Source organism: Phragmites australis, chromosome 7, assembly GCF_958298935.1.
Source record: "Phragmites australis chromosome 7, lpPhrAust1.1, whole genome shotgun sequence".
Taxonomy (NCBI): Eukaryota; Viridiplantae; Streptophyta; class Magnoliopsida; order Poales; family Poaceae; genus Phragmites; species Phragmites australis.
Window position 1 is genome coordinate 25,223,655 of NC_084927.1, and position 15,259 is coordinate 25,238,913.

The 15,259-nt window shown below is 40.5% G+C and overlaps 2 protein-coding genes across 2 annotated transcripts; both read left to right on the plus strand.

Moving 5' to 3' along the window:
* The first annotated feature begins 3,399 nt into the window (after window positions 1-3,399).
* LOC133924352 (large ribosomal subunit protein eL34) lies at window positions 3,400-5,013 on the plus strand. Its single transcript, XM_062369844.1, has 4 exons — window positions 3,400-3,576; window positions 3,671-3,750; window positions 4,510-4,619; window positions 4,716-5,013. The coding sequence occupies exons 1-4, from the start codon at window positions 3,498-3,500 to the stop codon at window positions 4,804-4,806; spliced, it is 360 nt and encodes a 119-aa protein (XP_062225828.1). The 5' UTR covers window positions 3,400-3,497; the 3' UTR covers window positions 4,807-5,013.
* Window positions 5,014-5,886: 873 nt separating this feature from the next.
* LOC133924353 (ATPase GET3B-like) lies at window positions 5,887-10,954 on the plus strand. Its single transcript, XM_062369845.1, has 11 exons — window positions 5,887-6,103; window positions 6,399-6,607; window positions 6,693-6,752; window positions 7,108-7,203; window positions 7,669-7,743; window positions 7,834-7,902; window positions 8,007-8,072; window positions 9,723-9,785; window positions 9,869-9,967; window positions 10,246-10,380; window positions 10,601-10,954. Exons 1-11 carry the CDS (start codon window positions 5,995-5,997, stop codon window positions 10,736-10,738), a joined length of 1,119 nt encoding a protein of 372 aa, XP_062225829.1. The 5' UTR covers window positions 5,887-5,994; the 3' UTR covers window positions 10,739-10,954.
* Window positions 10,955-15,259: the final 4,305 nt, after the last annotated feature.

Below are 15,259 nucleotides of genomic sequence, written 5' to 3' on the forward strand. Positions count from 1 at the left end.
GCATAACTAGCATCGCCCCGGTCATTCCAAGAGGAGAGAATGAGAGTCCTCAGGCATACATTGGTGGCGGTTCTTGTTCTTGCTGCTCTTCTGGCCTCTGGTCCTGAGGTTCGTGCCGTCAGAGTCCCGGCCGTTCTCTCCGATCAGACGAGCAGGCGCGGTGCCTTACCGGCCGAGCAACCACGGAAGCTTGCGGAGGGCGGTAATACCGCCGGTAGCCTCGACGCTTCCAAGAAGCCCACGACGACCGGGTCCTCTCCTTCCACGGTGTTCGACCCCGACAGGATGAGCAAGCGGCGAGTCCGGAGAGGGTCCGACCCGATCCACAACAAGTGCTGATTGTTGATGAGTACATCCGCGGTGTTCGAGAGCTTTCAAGGGTCGATTCCCTTGGTTTTGTTCTTCTTTCTTTCTTTCTTTCTTTTCATCTATTTCGTTTGGCACTTTTCTCTTTGAGGTTCGAGCTGTTCTACATTGTAAGGTGCAAACGATTTTGCTATAGAAATACTTGTACAGAGATGTGCCAAGGAAAGAATGGGCACGCAACCGCAACTCGATCGCAAGTTGAGACAGGTCCATGTATGTATACTCGAGTTCATTTCCAATGTGTAGTTTAGTTTCAAAAGCTCAGACATGCGCAACGAAAATGCTCATTCTGTAGATCATGAGTTTAGTCTGCCACACTTCGACTTACCACGGTGCTGCATGCTGGCCTGGGTTAAGGGGCAATTAGAGAGAGACACTTCTCATGTTCGTGAATATAATGGCAACAGCTGCTCACAATTAACTCTGGAATTCGATCGCCTTCCAGTTGATACTGATAGGGGATCCGGATCCCCCGACTTTAGGGGTACGAAGTCACAAGAGAACAGTAAATTATGAGTAGATGAACAGATTCTTAACATCAATTACTGTACTACGGTCCGTTAATTTACTTATCGATTTTAATTTACATGTTACATTGTGCAAGTACATCTGATCCTCTATCCACGATCCAACGGTCCACGGAGGTTTGAAGTCAAAGTCAGAGATTCGATTTAGATCCGGGAGGAGCGCAGTGCTACGGCGTGTTCTCGAAAGATACTGATGACAGGAAAGATGTCACTGGATACAGCGCGACGGCAGGTGCAGCCAAGCGAACGGCTGCAGCAGGCGGGCGGCTACATTCACGGCAGCGGGTTGGTGGTGTGGTTGTGTGGGAGTGCTCGAGCCGTTGCGGTCGCATCGGCGTGTGCGGCGTCCGGCTAGCGGCGCCTCGTCTAGGCGGGCGGTGCCGGCCGAGGATGCATGCGGGCATCCAGCGACGGGCACGCGCACCGGGGGCATGTCTTGGCAGTTGGCATCGTCGGCCGTTGCCTGCTGGCTGCTGCAAGTTATGCAGGAACTGGGGCCGTGTGTGAGCAGCAAGGCAAAACTAGCCCATTGGTTTATGGTGATACGTTCGAGAGATATTAGAGATGATCTACTTTTAAATAATATATTATTCTATTTTATAGATAATTATTATATATTTACATTGATAAGTATGTGACTTGTTGGTGAAACTTTTTATTTATATCATTATGTTATTCTAAATTATCTCTAATATATCTTATTTTATAGTGATGATTAATATATCAGTATATGTATTGATTAATGATCATGTTTCACGAATTATAGATATGAAAATATCAAATCAATCATCGACATCACCGGTGTCATCATTTAGAAAAAAAGATATCAAATCAATAACGTGGATACATATTAGAAAATATGGTGTTAAATTGATCCACCTCGAGACACTGCTATATTATTATTTAATATATCGTTAGTTGTAGTCTTAGGTGGTATACTTACAAGATTTTTAAACCTGAGATCATGATTGATCTCTATAATGTATAGTAGCACACTTTTTGATTACCAAAGCTACTCCGTAACTAAGTAGTTGTAAAAATGATTTTCGAATATGCTATAAACATATCATGTGATGTGAGTAATTAAGATAGAATTTGCATCTCCTACACAATGAGAGAGATCTTTAAGTCTCTCAATGTGGTTGAATTAAGAAAGTGCATAGTCATGCCAATATGATTAAAAAATTAGTTACGAGTTAGTATTCTATTACAAGATCGAGTGAATGGTTAAGCTATCTTAAAGATGACACATATCTTACCTTGAGCTTGATTGATATTATGAGGTAAAATGATCAACGTGTATATCAAGATTCAACTGAAAATGATATTTGTATGTGTTCAAGCATCAATATATCCTGCTAAGTACCGCTATTAATTTATGATTCGAAAAGTGTTTTTTGGGCCCATAACCATTTACACGTGAATCCAATGAGTTGCACACTTACTAGTTGGAACACTAATTCAGATAGGATTTCGTACGTAAGCTACATGGATAACGATTTGTGAGGGATTAGAGTCCTAATGAGCCTCTAACATGACAACTCATTAGCGGGTTCTATATAAGTGAAGGCATGAGGGTGTGGGCTTGTCAAATCCACCACCCTGAAACCTTACCTATCACCTCCACTCGACCTCCCCACAAAACTATAGCCAGGCACACGGTGCTAGCACATCGATGCACGATGTTCCACTCTTGGACGTGTGGATACCGTGAAGATACTGCTGCTGTTGCTGGGGTATTGATCGACGACAAGGATGCGAGGTTGTACTGAGACAATCATCTATGATCGCGTGAGGAGAAGACACTCCGTTCGCAATGAGATCGACTATTTTCTTTACACTAACACACATAATATTAAATTAGACTGCTCCAACTCTTTTTTTACTATTATACACATCTAATGGTAATAATCCATAATCTCCTATTCACACGATTTTCTAGTTGAACGCAATAAAAAAAATTAATTTATGCTATGGTAGCCTAACCGTTGACAAGTGCTCCTGGGCCGGCCACTGGCCATGCATGGGCCCTGGAGGTATTACAGCCCGTTCCTGCGTTTAGTCCAGGAGGAGCGGTTCGGATGTCGCGAACTTCAGATTTGCTAGGTAGGAGTAGGACATTGAGCACATTTGAAGCACGTTTACTTTATGATAATTTCATGCGATTTTCTCTCACAGAAAATCGTACAATTTTCACAAGTCTTAGATATTCATGCGCTCTGAAATTCTGAATAGTTGCAAGCATGAAGAAGAAAATAGAAAACAAAACACGACGGAAATGACAAATAATTTGAGGAAAGCTTTCTCTGTAACATTGAAAACACATACACGTTGTAAAATAACATATAATATTAGAATGACACATGGGCCGGTAACAAATGCTTCTACTCACCAACTGAAGTGATGTTTATAGCGCTGCTATCAGGACCATCCTTCCTGACCCTTCGATCAAAAGTTCCGCAGCCGTCCGATCTAGGTCAGGTTCCGGCACCCTCCTTTTGTTCGCTCTCCGCTCCAGCCCCACCAATCTTGCTCGTCCAGGGTTTTAGCCGCCGCCGCCACCTCCCCCCAGCGCAGAGAGAGAGAGAGAGAGAGGCCAACGCCATGGTGCAGCGCCTGACGTACCGGAAGCGGCACAGCTACGCCACCAAATCCAACCAGACCAGGGTCGTCAAGACCCCAGGTAAGATCCTCCTCCCCACGGCCGGATTTCCTGGCTGCGATTTGAGCTGTTTCGCTGTTCGTCGTGTTTTAATTGTGCCGCGCGATTCGTTCAGGAGGGAGGCTTGTGTACCAGTACACCAAGAAGAGGGCGAGCGGGCCGAAATGCCCAGTCACCGGCAAGAAGATCCAGGGGGTAAGCCACCGCATGTGATTCCCATTCGAAACTGTAGAACAACTTTGGTGTGAATCTTGCTGCGATAGTGTAGCTCTATCTTAGTGTGCCGATTTTTGGATTTAGATTGGTCTGTGGTGAAAATGTGAATTGGGCACCCGAATTTTCGTTGCTGACCTAACTGACATCGTACAAATGCCTATGCATTAGTTCTGTTTTGTTGAATGAAAGATCGGACCTGTTGTTCCATGTATGTGTTGCCTCTACGCAGCACCTTTGCGTGTTTCAGTTTTGGCGGAGGGTTGAAGTTGTATTTATTGCAACAGTTATAGACATGATTGCTCAGTGAATGAGATTGATTATACAAACAAAGGAGTGATGCTAATGATACGAACAAAGGTGTCTTTATAACTGAACAAAGACATAATTCACGGATTCGGTCATAGGAAATAGGCCAGTGTAAATCATTGCGGCTTTGATGCATGTCTTCTTGGACTGTATGTGCGGTGTTAGTTAGTCAATGTACATGTTAGAAGTCCTTCCATGTTATTGGTTGATGGTTTGTTCTGTTTATTAAAGCTTGTTGGTGATTGAATAATTAGCTAATAGGAGCTTAGAGCTCTATTTGTTAGGTGCAATTTCATAAAACTTCTCTTGCTACTGTAATATTAATTTGCTGTAAGGACTTCACCAATTAATGATGCAAATTTGTTTCATGCTGTATATTGTTATTAATTTGGTCATGTAAGTTCTAACATTGTTTGTTTTGATATCTTGCAGATACCGCACCTAAGGCCCACTGAGTACAAAAGATCTAGATTATCTAGGAACAGGAGGACTGTGAACCGTCCTTATGGTGGTGTTCTATCTGGTCAGGCTGTTAGGGAAAGGTTAGTGTTGTCTTATTGTTTTACCTGCTGCCTGCTGGTGCTAACAAGCATTATGTATCTACTTTTTACATGCATCTTCTGGCATTTGTATTACAGGATCATCCGTGCTTTTCTTGTCGAGGAGCAAAAGATTGTGAAGAAGGTTTTGAAGATCCAAAAGACCAAGGAGAAGCAAACATCAAAATGAAATGATCAAACTAGTACCCATTTTTTAGGAAGATGGTGATCGTTGCATAGTCGCTTGTTCAGTATGCTAAGCTGGTGGTTCCTGAGTTAAGCTAGAGATTTCGATCAATTTTCCTTGTTCCAAAGGGTGGAAATCTGGATATCGTTTCTCATGTTCAGATTCTTGTGGTTGAGTACTCAAGAGTCATATATCCAAAGTATTTTGACATCCCTTGCACTATTTATCTCATGCAGTTTTGATGTGTTTACATGGTTACCCTGGAAAAAATTTAGAATCACTATGTCGTATTATTTACTATGCATCATGCATGCTAGGCAATATTAAGAATGCCGTGTACTTGTATTTCAGCAGTATTGATCCACTCAATCATGAATCACGATATGTGCCTATTGGTAGGTATTTAGGACGTGTTCTGTTTTATGATCAAACAGTACATCTTTAAATTGTTTCATCTGACGCTGATGTTGTCCTCGCTGTATACCGGAGTTGAGGATTTACACACAATCAGGTAGACATTTCAATATCAGAGGTGAGGTAACGTTGTATATAGGGCACCATCAGTCACGCTTATATGTATCCAGTTTTTGTACAACAACAGAGCCTTTAGGCTAAAAAAAAGGAACAAAACATAAGTTTTTTATGTACAACAGAGCCTTTAGTCCAAAGCAAGTTGGCCGGGTTTTTATGTACAACAGAAGTGGTAAAAAAAATCATTGTGCAACGACAGCGGAACGGCTTAAAAATGAGAACAATTTCATCACTTCCAGAAGAAACTCAAAATATGAGATATGGTATTTGTCAAGAATCAAGAATGAGATTCGAACCCATGCCCTTTTTTTTCGGACCCTTACCCGAAACCGGCGCCTTAGACCAACTCGGCCATCTTGTCTTGGAATACTGGTTTAACTCATAAGTCTCTTATTTCGAGCACAGGAATCAGACGATTCAATTGACGGGCCTGGGCGAGAGGGACATGTCTGGATCATGTTTTCTTAGGCTGTGCCTAACGGTTCTTTTGACGAAAATGAAGAGAATATAATTGAAGATGATTTTAAGTGTATTCTCGATGTACAATACAATTTCGGTAGTCATTTTCCATTTCATATCAACCAAGTATTGTTACTAAACTCCAGCTCCACCACAACAAACTGCAGTCCGGTTCAACCCAAAATCCACCACCGGACCAAAATGGCAGCTCTCCTAAACCCTACGGCCCGGCGACTTGCCCGCGATGCCTGCCGCCGCATCTCGACGCCGGCGGCAGCGGAGCCCCTCGTGTCTCACCGGAGCACTCATGGTTTGCCCATTGCCCTCATATCCATCCCTTCGCTTGCAGCTGGAAGCCAGTGCATGCAACTTTTCGAGCGGATGCCCTAGAAATCATCAGTTCTTTTTTTTTGGCGATTTGAAATCGAGTTGTTGATCGCTGCTAGTTCTTGGTTTGCTCATGTTCTGTATTAGGTTTTGTGGGATCCCGTTAATTTCGCTGTGCCTGATGCTCTTGCTTCATATATTTAATTACTTAGAACCTGGATGCTCTCCTGAAGTAGAAAGCAAAACACTGACTATACCCTTGCTGAAACGTTGGACAGAAAGGTACAGTTCCAGCCTGGTGGATGTGAGTGGCGGATTCGTTGAGATGCTTGCCAGCACCCAGAAGTACTACTTGCTTGGAGGCAAAGGTGGTGTCGGGAGAACAAGCATGGCGGCGTCGCTTGCCATGAAGTTTGCCAACAGTGGTGAACCGACGCTCATTGCGTCTATGGACCCAACACATTCTCTGGGCGATTCATTGGAACAAGTATCTGAACGCCTATGTTGTGTACATGCTAGCTGAATTGATTCTTTAGAATCTTTGCTGATTGTCTTGCCTATGTTGTTTATAGGACATGAGTGACGGAAAAATTATACGCATTGATGGATTTGACTCGCTTTTTGCAGTTGAGGTAGAAGTTACGCTTAGAATGTTTGCCATTCTACTACATTTTTCAGTCTATGCGCTACTGACATACTGTGATTAATGCATGATCGTGCGCTCCCAACCAGCAGGAGCTGTCCAATTGGGAAATGAACACTTTGGATCATCCTTGTGGGTAGGGAACATGATAAAACAAATAATCAATTTTGTGGAGAAGTGGCGATTTCTTTGCTCCAGGATCATCCAAAACGTTTCACTCCCAACTGGACAGCTCCCAAGGGGTGGCGATGAATATGTGTTTTCTGAAGTCACAGATCTGTTTATTTCCATGCTGGTTTGGCATTAACTAGCTCTTATATTGGATTGAACACATTCGTTTACAGATTGGCCATGTGAAGTTAGAGGCGGAACCTTCTGCTTTTGGCTCTTGGATCCATAATATACTGGGAAGGATGGGGATTGAAATACCTCCTGATCCGGTATAAATCACCTAGGAAATCATGTAGTTTCCTTCTCCATTTGCATTTTGATGGCCCTTCAATAGATTGTTAATCTCATGACTAGATGAATGTAATAACTGTAGAAGTGTCAAGATGAAGTTCTTTGTTGGCTAAGTGTATGTTGATTGTTGCACCAATTTTCTCTCTATTGGTATTGTGCCTGAGGTAATGATGATGCTTGAATTTTTGCAGGGGTTCTAGTTTCATATGCTTGTTTTTGTTCTTTGGCACATATCATTGTATCAGTTATTCAGCATTGTAGTTGTAAACCAGTGGTCAGTGGGGCCAGCACTGCACTTACACTTTTGATTTGATTCTGTCTAATGCCACAGAGATTTGCCACAAACATAGCTTTTGTTTGCTGTTGCTCAAGAATAGAAGTGCTCTTCTTTTAATTTTTTTCTAGATCACATTACTTATGCATACAGTGTCTGTCCTTTCAAGGTTGGAACGTCTAAGCAGTATGAGATGCTGAATAGAGTCCCCCCTGGATTGGAAGAGGCATTTGCAATATCAGAGGTATCAATCAAAGTTTACATATTGGTGGATATTTATTATTCTTGATGTACTTTCTAAATTTACTCATCACCTGACGCATATCCTTTCCAGCTGATGAAACCCATTGAACTGCTAGGGAGCGATACATTTAGCCGTATAGTGCTGGATACTGCATCCACTGTGTGTCCCCTTCTCACCACAATATTTACCCTGAATCAGACTATGCTCTTCATTTCTTTTGTTCCCTTGGCCCCTAATTATATGATTACACATGTATTGCATAGGGGCATACACTTAAGCTTCTATCAGCTGCTAAGTGGATTGAAAAGTTTCTCGGTCTGACCATCAAGGTGAGCTAATGGAACTATTCTTTCCTTCTATACTCTATGCTGGCTCCATGAACTTCATTTGCATGAGTATATATTCGAACTTGTTACTTGTTTATCATTTTTGTTGTGATAATTAGGTAAAAGAGGCTCAGGATAGGTATTAGTGATTGATATGAATGAGTAAATTGCACCATGGGTACAACAACTTGTGAGGTGGGTTCAAATAGGTTGTGAAACTTGATAATTGCTTAAATAGGTCACAAAACTTGTTTAAGTGATGTATATCAGTCAAAAACGTGAAGGGTGGCAAATCTAGGAATGTGTGGCGCTAGCTGGGATGCCACGTCACTGCTCCATACTCTTCTCTCCCAGAACTCCTCTCTGTCTCCTCGACCAAAAAATTGAGACACCTGAATGCTCTGAGGTATGGGATGTGCAGTATCCATGCCTTGTGGCCAGTACGTGAGTTCCTAACAACGCATGATACCTTCACTGACTACTGTGTCCGTGATGAAGACTAACGCTGCAAGAACCAGGAGCACTACATTTTCCTCCTCCCGCAGCTCGTTTTGAGAGCTTTCTGGGTTTTAGGGTGCTGAATGCATGGAAGGGAGAGGGAGGAGATCAAGTGGGAGGGTGTGGCTAGTTAGCCGGGTATTCTTGTAGGGAAGGGCCGGAGTTGGACTGGTGACTGGCCTGGTGGCTGCTAATGTCACATTATTTGTCTTGCTTGGTAATACTTGTGCCTCACAGCTTCACTTAATTGGTGTTTATTGATTAATTTAGTTAGTGTGGGAATTATTGCACGAAGAGTGAGAGACCGGGGGGGGGGGGGGGGAGTGGGAGGCGGATGATGTGGCATCCCAGTTAGTGCCACATGTTTGTGGATGTGCCACCTTTTGCGATTTTGACCTTGTATGCACCACTTAAACAAGTTGTGTGACCTATATAAGCAATTGTCAAGTTTTGTGACCTATTTGCACCCACCTCACAAGTTGTTGTACCTATGCTGCAATTTACTCTTAATGAAATAGCGGTAAGGACAAGTGGTGTCACTAACTTGATGAGAGAGTTTCCGACACATGTCATACGCACTAAGCTTGAGCTATTGTCAGGGGTTTGATTAACATGGTATCTCCAAGACTCCAACCACTACTAAAATTGCCCCACGGTTTCAGCTTGGACTTTTTTTTCTCCATTAGATTTAATCATATGTCTGTAATTTGTAACACCAAATCTTTTGTCTGGGTTTCCCTGCTTTGAGTCGTTCTGGATTCTGTTGGGTTATGGAATAAATGTGTTTAATTTTGTTTCAGTATAATGTCTATAACTCTATATAGACCTGTTCATGTGAAATACAAGGCAGCAAATGCTATGCAGCATATGCTCACAAAGTCAGAAGTCACAGTATTATTGACTACATTTTGTCTCAGTGTGGCATAACTGTAGTTTACTTTTGTTGCAAATGCATGTTAGTGGTATTGAATTGTTAAAGAAAAGAAATGTTTCAAATAGAACGTACTAAGTGTTAAAGGCTACAAGTACAACAGAACTACAAAGTATCAAAATTTGTCTGGCAGCATTCTTCCCTTTTAGTTTTTCTGGGACCTTGGAATCAGACTTTTGTTTATGCAAATGTGTAACACATGTTACTGCACATGGTTATTTCAGGCTGTAAACGCAGCTTCATCCATGCGAGCTCTTAAATCAGCTTCTGGGAAAGCGCAAGTAGATGTAAGTGCACAATAATTTCCAGTTCAACTATGTTAGAGTGTGTTGAAAAGCAAACTGCAACCTGATCATCTTCTTTCATCAAGTCTTCCATGCTAGAGGAATTAAGACAGCAGACTGCCAGAGTAAGTGAGCTTTTGTATGATCCACAATCAACAGAATTCATCGTTGTGACAATTCCAACGGTAAAAGCTACCACCCTTTGCAATTGCGGCAACAGTTATTTGTGTTAAGTATAGTTTATATTCTAGGTGTAGCCCTGCACATTTTGGAGGTCCATTTACTCTTGTATACATTGATTTCAAACGAGCAATAAAAAATAGGTTGCTTTTGGTATATTCACAACTCAATGAAAAAGAAAGGAAAAGTCTGTTGACGAGGTCATGAAATGCATATAAGGCTAGCTGCAGACGAGGAGTCCGTTTAATCTTACTTCATTACTTGTGCGTGCTTGTTTTCTCAGATGATGGCAGTTAGCGAGTCATCAAGATTTCATGCATCTTTAAAGAAGGATGGTGCGCACACAAGAAGGCTTGTTGTAAATCAAGTGTTACCACCATCTGCATCCGACTGCAGATTTTGTGCTGCAAAACTGAGGGTATGCAAAGTACCACCGTTCTCACAAGTCACAACACTGGTACCACTCGGATTTGGACAGGAATATTCCATCTACAACAAGTTTACAGCATATTTCATTTGAATGGATATTGCGTCACATAGTTTCTCAAAGCTTGTTCCTGAATGGCACATCCCTTGTAGCCTGCTTTCTGAATATCAGTGATGGTGCAAGTATCTGAACAGAAACTTCACAATTTCAGGAACAAGCACGTGCCTTCAGTGCGATAAGGGAGGACCGCGAACTTGGCGGCCTGAAGCTAATCCAGGCACCACTCCTTGATTCGGAGGTGAAAGGCGTCCCTGCACTCAGATTCCTCAGCGATTCAGTGTGGAAATAGCTGTTTGGATGGCAACGCCGTAGAAATTTTTTTTGTTGGCATTTTTTCCTTTGAAGCTTGATAATATTGGTATCTGCATACTATCTCATTTGAGCAATCACCATGCAAAAATATATGGTAGACGTGGAGAAAAGATGAACCCCGCGAGGATATCAGTCTGTTGAGATCGCAGAGCTGTAAGCACTTGCTCATCAATGGAGAATTCCTGACTTGAAACTTTTGTCTGTTTTCTGAGATGTGAAGGGATAGGATGGAACGGGCTCGGCAGTGAGCCTTTTTATCTTGGAGTTGTCGTAAGAACGTGCTCGAAGAAAAGAAAACAAGTCCAGATGCAAGCCCATGTTTCAGTAACTCGACACGTACCAATACCGTGCTATTGATGAAGGGCGACATTCGGACCAAATTAATGGCGTATCGTTGTCTCGTCCCCTTCCCCTTCTTAAGAGGTACCTGGACGATCGACGGCATCATGCATGCCAGTTGCCGAAGTCCAAGTAAAATTTGCCTTCTAGATCGTTCTGTTGCTGGCATCTCGCTGTTGTCCTGTAATATCTTCATTGGCGTAGCGTCGATCAGCTGCCGCGGTGGCCGTGGTGAGCACGAGCGCAGCGGCCTAGTGGAAAATGGCAAGGCGCACTGCACGCATGCTCGTTATTTTAAACTAAGCTTGCCAATATAAATTAGAGAGATAATAATAATTTGAACTTATACTTTTATTGATAATTATTACATATTTATACATATTAGAGGAGTGTCTATTCATGGAGACATCCCTCCCGTACGGACACCCATTCGATCAAAACAACCGTACGGAAGTAACACTTGACGGTAGGTGAAGATCATTTAATTTCTAACACTCCTTTTTTTCGATGCCAGTTCATATACTTATTATATATTTTATCTTGAAAGCCCCTCCAAAAACATGTGAGAAAAATATGAGGAGAGTAGTTGTGATATGCTGTTAAAACTTTTTTAAAATTCGGTGAAAAAATAAAGAGAAAATGATACAACATATATTGATTATTGTCTCTTTGTTAACTCATATGAGAAAAAAAAAAACACCCATAAGCGAGTTTAGAGAATAATAGATATGTCTTGTATACCTCCTTTAAAACCCCGGTAACAAAAATAAAAAGTATGATATATGATTTTGTATAGATATTATCTCATTAAAAACTTTTTATAAGAAACTGTGTAAGTAAAACTTATAAAGGTAAAAGAGTACAATATAATGTATGAATATGTTAAATTCAGGAGTAGACTCCTCTGATTCTTGCAAATTTTAAAGTTATCGCATACCAATACCATGAATATATTTTTAAAATACCGAAGTTGGTAAGAACTTTATGAATAAATATACGAGATTATCACAATATTTAATTTACAAGATGTTTATCTCCCCCACTTTGTTGTAACTCATGAGGATAAAACAAGGGGTAATATGTTTAATGATATTACTTTTTATGTAACCTGTTTGCATCTGAGCAACACAAGCAGTATTATCTTCGTAGATAATGGTAGGTGATTCAATGGAACCAATATCATATAACTGTTGTATGAGGTTTATCATTCCGCGAAGCCACACGTATTCACGTGATGCCTTGTATAATGCAATTATTTCAGAATAATTGGTGGATGTAGGTACTAGTGTTTGTTTGAAAGACTTCCATGAAATGGTTGTCCTAACATGTAGGAACACGAAGCCTGTTTGTGATCTAGTGTTGTGAGGATCTGATAAGTAGCCAGTATCAGTGTATCCAATCATATTTGAATCTCGGTTTCTTTGAAATTGAAAGAATAGACCAAGATCTTTGGTGCCTTGAAGATATCGAAAGATATTCTTAACTCCCGCCTAATTTAGTTGGAGCAGCGTTATGCCTAGCTAGTAAGTTCACTGTAAATGTCATATCAGGTCTGGTGCAATTTGCAAGATATACAAGTGCTCCAATAGCACTGAGATATGTAACCTTGGGTCCTAGTATCTCTTCTCTATCTTTCCACAGTCTAAATAGGTCTTTCTCCATGTCTAGAGATCGAACAACCATGGGGATTTTAGATGGATATGATTTATCCGTATTGAATTTCTCCAATATTTTTTAGATATAGGCAGCTTAGTTTACCATAATTCCCGAGGGAATGTGCTCGAGTTGTAGACCCAAGCAAAATTTGGTTTTACCCTCCTTCATCTTGAATTCCGTCTTTAGATGATCACGTGCTTCATCGATATCTTGTGCATTGCTAATGATGTTTAGGTCATCAACATATACAGAGATAATACAAAATCCTATTAAGAATTTTTTGATGAACACACATGGATAATCATCATTGTTGAAGTAACCCTTCTGCAGAAGGAACTCACTAAGTCAGTTGTGCCACATTTGTCCCGACTGCTTTAAACCATATAGTGACTTATTAAGATTTACACAATATATGTTGTGATTTACGTTTGGATTCAGAATTTGCATTCCATCAGGAACCTTCATATATATGTCCGAATCAAGTGACCTATATAGATATACAGTCACTACATCCATCAACTACATAGATAGATGATTTTGAACTGCCAATAAGATAAAATATCGAAATGTGATTCTACTCATGACTGAAGAATATGTTTCATTGAAATCAATGCCAGATCTTTGCATGAACCCTTGTGCTACTAGCCTTGCTTTGTATCTCACCACCTCGTTGTTCTCATTCTGTTTCCAGACGAAAACCCATTTGAATCCCACAGGGAAGACATTTAGAGGTGTATGTATTACTTTTATGAATACCTCTCTTTTTGTGAGTGACGCTATCTCTGCTTGGATTGCATCCTTCCATTGAGTCCAATCCGAGCGTTGTTTACACTCTGCCATGGTCTTATGATCTAGATTATTTTGGAGGTTGTTTACAATCATAGTGGAGAAGTATATGTCGATAATTATAGTCTTTCGATCGTATGATTCTCCAGAATCTAGATAGTTGGTGGAAATCTCTTGTACCTTTGGTGACTATTCGTGATTTGTCAATACAATTGAGTTAGGGTATTCCGATGTCCCAGGATCATTAATTGAGTGCACTATTGAGCTGGGTTGTGAATGTTACCTATCCATTGGGTGTATACTACCCATTAGATGTCTATCAACTTGAGGTTGACTTGCACTCATTGTTTCAGAGGGTTTCTTCCTATGTTTTCTTTGGCACTTGCAAGAAGTTGTTTCCTTCTTTATGGCTGTACTTCTTACCCTCTTATTTTAAATAGGGAGTTAAGTTGGTTTTTATTGGTACTTCCACTCTTTCGGGCACATATTTGGCAGGATTATAGAATTTTGTGACACATTTGTAGTTAGTAAATATATCTGGCAGGTTATTTGTAATATATTGTAAATTGATGATTTTCTGAACTTAGAGTTCAGATTCTTGAGTATTTGGATTTGAGGCAAAAATGTCTTGGACATTTCAATTTATTTCCTGACATTCTTTCTGGTACTTGAAATCTCCCTCTAATGTCAGAAAGTGGTCTTCATTGAATACACAGTCAGCATACCTGGCAGTGAATAGGTCTTCTGTGAGGGGTTCGAGGTATTTAATGATCGATGGAGATTGATACCCCATATAGATCTCCAATTTCCTGTGTGGGCCTATGGATGTATGTTGCGGTGGTGAGATCGGTACGTATGTAGCACAACCGAATTTACACAGATGGAAAATACTTGGTGGATTTCCATGTACTAATTGTAGAGGGAAAGTACTATGATATGTAGTAGGTTGTAATTGAATTAAGTTAGTAGCGTGTAAGAATTTAGCATCACTTAAAACATGACCAGGGAAATTGCTTATAATTTTTCGCATCATCCCTATGTCGGGATGACCAAGGCGATCATGCTAAGTTTGAAATGTATTGACATTCTAAAACATTACCTTATACACAATATTTGCTACGGATTTGATGTATGTGTAGTACAATCCTAACGATAAAAGGGAATTTTTTTCAAGTACCTGTTTGCCATATCCGTTGTTTTTCATTAAGAGAAGACATTTCTCTTTGTTGTCATCATGAGTTTTAATATGGAAACTATTCTGACGGATATCTCTATAACTTAGTAAGGTACGAGTTGAATCAAGATACAATAAAACATCTTTGATTATAACTTGAGTACCCATAGGGAGTGTAATTATGGCACCACTTGAGCTAACAATTACTGCATCGCGTCCAGCGATTGTCAAAACATTTCCTTATCTCTTAGTAAGAGTTTAAAAATATTTTGTTTCCCCAAGTATAGATTTTGTGGTGCAACTGTCCACAATGCATATTTCCTTCTCCATCAGATTGACTCTGTAAAAATCTGTATATAGAATTGAAGAATTTAATATGAAATTCTTTATCAAATATATAGAATACATACAAACATTATTTAGTATTGTAAGTGATGATACAATATTGTGACATACAATACATAATGATGATAACTTATTATTACAACAAGTAATAGACATAGATAACATAGTATCTTTAGAATTAGGAGACTAAATAAGGTC